Genomic DNA, 5,000 nt, shown 5'->3' on the forward strand with positions numbered 1-5,000 from the left:
AAAAATAAAAGAAAAAAGAGAAGAAGAAAGAAGAGAAGAAGAAACGCGCGTGCACTCCAAGCCAGCCGCGCGCGCCCTCCAAGTCTCGAGGCGCGCGCGCCGCTATTCAGTAGTATGGGGGTAAATGATACATTTTGCATAGTATGGGGTGTAAAATGAATTTTACCCTAAATTTAGTAACCAAGTCAGACTTCTCAAAGATTAAAAAGGGATTAGGGAAATTAATGGAAATTAAAAAACATTTTCAGATGGAGATGCGGGGGATCGAACCCCGTGCCTCTCGCATGCAAAGCGAGCGCTCTACCATTTGAGCTACATCCCCACTTGCTACAGATTTATTTATGTAATAATATAAATCTACAAATAATCATAAAAAAAACGGAAAAAAATAATCAGAAAGGAAGCCACTCAATATCAGAGCCAGGTTTCGATCCTGGGACCTGTGGGTTATGGGCCCACCACGCTTCCGCTGCGCCACTCTGATTTTTGAACATAAAATGGATTGCATCGTATATAACTCAACTCACGTTTCATTTTCTACACCTAAGTATGAAATTCTTAGAACAACATGCTTCAAGTATGTTTCGGGTGATTACTGAACATTTCGTCAATCAGGTGAAAACAATTTTAATGTGATATGCCTAATTGGGCCAACCCAATGGGCCTACAATTTCTTTACCTAATGGGCTACGAGCCCAATATCAAAGACTAATATCACCGAGGCCCAAACACCTTTAAGTAAGGCTTGGGCCCAACAAAGCAAACCCAACCCAATAAACGACATATAAATAGAGGTTTTACTCATTTTATTAAGGTACGTCCTATGAACTGAGCAATACTACAATACGTATTCTCTGGACTATTTCTATGATCAGCACGTCTGACTTGAGCGTCGGAGGGGTTTCCGCCGGATCAACCCCCGGCGTAGTTCACATGTGTTCATTTCGCAGGTACCTCAGGATCATCAAGTTGTCAAGCTACTGATCTGCTTTGCTCTCCCAGTTCGTTTTCTACACTACCCCAGGTGATCTAAGTAATTAGCATCATCATTTGTGTATACAAAAGATATACTTGATAGATCAGTCAGAAGGAAAATAAATAAATAACTAATATATAATTGGTTTTTAATTCTAGAAAAATCGATGTGATCGATATATAGTTCGATTTTAGTCCACAAACAAATCAAATGCACACCCTAGTTTATTTAAGTACGACGTTATTCAGACAAGATCAGTAAAATAAAAACAAAATGTTCGTTATTGAATATATATTTCAAGGACCTTAGCGTACTTTGGCAATAAAAAGGTTCGATTCCAACTAAATATTCATCTTCATTCATCTCAATCTACATTTTCAACAAAACAAAAAAACAAAAGAAGCAATTAAAAGTTGAAAAACCACCCTCACTATTATTTATAAACTGGAAATGAACACAAATACGATAATTATATATACAGTAACCTTTTTAACGATATCTGCGCATGGGGCGCCATGCATTGATCACAATTCCGGTATTAATGGAAATAGTGAAATACAGTATCTAATTGTTGTCCGGGAATAGAAGTGCTGAGCGCTGTAAGCTCGTCGATTGAGGATCTTTCATTCTTCGGAATCAATAGCAAAACTGAGAAATAGAATCCAATTGAGTCCAAAAATCGACCGGCTCGTCCATGGGGTTAATCCAGATATCAAGCATCCTTTCTGGTGGAACGAAAACGACTTATCATACAAACCACAATAACCGAAATGCCCATATTCAGTGTTTTTGGTGTAAAACTTGAGTGATTTTATAAAATGTAGTTCTTTGGTTTGATAATAAATGCCGGCCTGACTTCGGCTGCCATGAGTACCGCTCACACCCGTTAAGAAAATGTGAAGGGAAATCGATAACTATCTGCACAAGATTAATTAATTAACTGCAATTAGTGGTATCAATACAAATCTATAGACTATATTACATGATATAGAGATGATTGACATGAATTAAATAAAAAAAAATAAAAAGAAAAAAAGAAAATCGATTGCTAATTAAAATGGTATATTATGATCGTATCATATTTCGATCATGTGAGTTGATGCATGGATATCAAACTGAGGTATGCCAATTTCAAACCGAGTTAACTCGTCCTGTGTCTAGAGAGCTGAAATCGTACGTCGGTTTAATAAGGGAAAGATCACTTCTTTATAAGGAAGGGATAACAACTTTATTGGTATGAGGCCTTTTGAAGAAACCCAAGACCAAATCAATTTGGCTTGCCCACCTTCTTCACTTCCGTAAGGCCCTATCGATATTCGTCACATAATTTGCTTTGATTTTCCTGCAATAATTTTTTTATTATGTATATATATATATACCCTTGAGATAATGTCAAATTACGAAAACTCACCCCCTATTTGGGTAATTACAACAACCCCTCAATTATGATTTTTCTTACACATTCACCCTTATGGTTTCAAATTCAACATAATATCTTCTAGATTTCGTGGAATGTTCTCTAGTTTGTACTCGTTTTGTGCAAAAATGCAGTTTCCGATGCACCACAATCTTATATATACAAGCCAAAAAACACACCATATAATAATTTTGCTTCAAAATGTGGAGTTCAATGGAATAATCTTGCTTTAAAGTATAGCTTCAGGGTTAAGATTATTGAACATTATGAAGCTATACATAAGGTGCTTCAATGTTTCTAATTTGATAAAAAAAGAATCCCCAACAAGTCGAGAAATAAAATCGATCGCATAAGTTCAATCACTAAGAAAGCAAAAGCAAAATTAATTTTTTTGTAGCCTGGACGAACAGAAATTTCTTATGAATAACTTGCTTGATTTTCCAATAAATTTGCATCAATTTAGACATGTTTGCATCCAACAAAACTACTGATGTATTCACCACATAAAAAGGAGACTAATTCCAACAAAAGATTGACCTAAATTCAGTTGTCCCTTATCATACTAATAATAAGTAGCAAAAAAAAAGGAGGGAAAATATTCATCAACATTCCAAAAACTCCTGAATGTTTCAAAACAGCACCAACACTTTCAGAGATATACATTGTGCACCCCAATAGCACTTAAATAAGCGCCACTCTTCCCGAAAAACCCCACAATTTTGCCATCGCAACCTTTAGAAGAAGTGAAGAATTTGCCAATCTCACTTCCCAATGGACCGTACTTGAACTTGTTAGTATGAAATGTGATCGATCTCATCACACTAACACCGCCCGTAATCCCTTCAATCGGGCCATGAAAACCTTCAATCCCGACTAAATACTCGCCACCATCAACATCGATCTCAATCTGCCAAAACATATACAACCCAAATAAATAGAATGAAGGCGAACATAAATTCGAAAAGGAGACAAAAAACACGAAAAAAAGGCTAACTTTTTTCACGACATCTCCGCCCAAACAGCCGTGCATGGGCGACCAAATAGTAGTGCCATCTTTCTTCACATACATAAATTGAACTGCAGATATCGCATTTGTGTCAACGCACTCGTGCACGTGAACTTTTTTTATTTCAGCAAAAACCCCATCATCAAATTCCCTTCCCTCAAGCCCGCCCCACGGTCCTGGACTTCGGACAAATACGCCCTTGTTGATTAGATTTTGCAGACGAAGCTTCATCAAATTTAAACCACGACTTCATCAGTTAACTAATACAGCATTATATATATACAAGTAATACACACGAGATAGAAGAGCTGACCGTGATAAGCTCTGAGCTTTCCTTTTTAGGAATGGGCACAAAAACGGAGGAAAGGGGCTTGAAATAGAATCCAATGGAGTCAATGCATCCATCTGCGCGCCCATGAAAGCCAGTAATCAAGCTACCTTTCGGGTGGAACGAAAATGAAGTTCCTGCGGCATAACCAAAAGGCCCGTATTCAGTAAGCTTAGTGTGAAATTTAATGGATTTTATGTAAAATTGGCCTGGGCTGCCGTAGGTCCCGCTAACACCCGTGAGGAAATCGGACGGAAAATCGATATCAATCTGCACAACATTAAACAAAGAAATTAGATATAATTATATAAAAGGCAACTTTCACTTAACTCCTAACCCCCGTGAGGAAATTGGGGTTATTTCTATGCTACACCCAGTGAAGACTACACCGGGTGATTGTTTACCGTTGATCTACACACACCAATGTGGGTGTGTGTGTGTGTTTGCGTATGTATGAATGGTAAAGATCTACCCGGTGTATTTCAACCCGGTGTAGCATAGAATAGACCGGAAATCGGAGGGGAAATCGATACTAATCTGTACGACATTAAATAAACAAATTAGATATATATTATATATATAAGGAAACTTTCAGTGAATCCCGCCTACTCTAACTCGATGTCACTTCGACTCTTCAACTACAAAAGTTATAATATCAATTAGATCCCAATTAAACTCGCCGTTTAACCTAGTGATTTCCATCTATATTACTATTAAACTATAAATGCAATTACCCAAAATCACTTTAACTTCCACCCGTGAACTTTCTCGATGAGCTTTTTCTTAGGGCCCTTACTTTTTAAATACAATAATGGACTCGACGGAAGAACGAAATGTAGTTTCACAACAGTTCATAACCTTTAAAATACAAATACAGAGTTATATAAAACTATCCATGCAGAGCTTTTTAGAGAGACTGAGATTCTAATTTCTAATTAGTCTCTAAATCAATCTCTAAACCGACAAATCGGAACTTATTTTAGATCCTTGTGATTATTAATGCAACAAAGGTAGATAAATTTATACATCAATATCACTAAAATTAAATTAGGGTTTTTCGAATTCGACACAATCAGATGAAATAGTGAGAAGTAAGGTTTTTCGCTATTACCTTATCCGTTCTAGTGCCGGTCTTAAATCCGCCGCCGAACGTTTTGGAGTACTCGGAGGTGGAGCCGCTGTCGACGGTGTCGCCCTTGAACAAAATTGAATCTACATAGTTGTTGTTACTGATGATGACGATCTGCTTTATGGCGTGTTTGGCTTTGTAGCT

The 5,000-nt window shown here is 37.2% G+C and overlaps 1 protein-coding gene and 2 non-coding genes across 3 annotated transcripts in view; all 3 read right to left on the reverse strand.

Moving 5' to 3' along the window:
• Positions 1-249: 249 nt before the first annotated feature.
• TRNAA-UGC (transfer RNA alanine (anticodon UGC)) lies at positions 250-322 on the reverse strand. The gene has a single exon. It is a non-coding gene; the product is annotated as a tRNA-Ala (tRNA).
• A 90-nt stretch (positions 323-412) lies between these two features.
• TRNAM-CAU (transfer RNA methionine (anticodon CAU)) lies at positions 413-484 on the reverse strand. Its single transcript has one exon. It is a non-coding gene; the product is annotated as a tRNA-Met (tRNA).
• A 2,377-nt stretch (positions 485-2,861) lies between these two features.
• Positions 2,862-5,000, reverse strand: part of LOC105966356 (agglutinin) — a 2,236-nt gene continuing 97 nt past the window's right edge. The window contains exons 1-4 of the mRNA XM_088815631.1: positions 4,839-5,000; positions 3,713-3,997; positions 3,388-3,624; positions 2,862-3,300 (exon numbers count right to left, since the gene is read on the reverse strand). The exon at positions 4,839-5,000 is cut by the window's right edge and continues 97 nt beyond it. Coding sequence (XP_088671757.1) covers positions 3,043-3,300; positions 3,388-3,624; positions 3,713-3,997; positions 4,839-5,000 — 942 coding nt within the window. The 3' untranslated portion in view covers positions 2,862-3,042. The remainder of the gene's footprint in view (positions 3,301-3,387; positions 3,625-3,712; positions 3,998-4,838) is intronic.

Source organism: Erythranthe guttata, chromosome 3 (genome assembly GCF_056151865.1).
Source record: "Erythranthe guttata isolate IM_541 chromosome 3, IM_541, whole genome shotgun sequence".
NCBI lineage: Eukaryota > Viridiplantae > Streptophyta > Magnoliopsida > Lamiales > Phrymaceae > Erythranthe > Erythranthe guttata.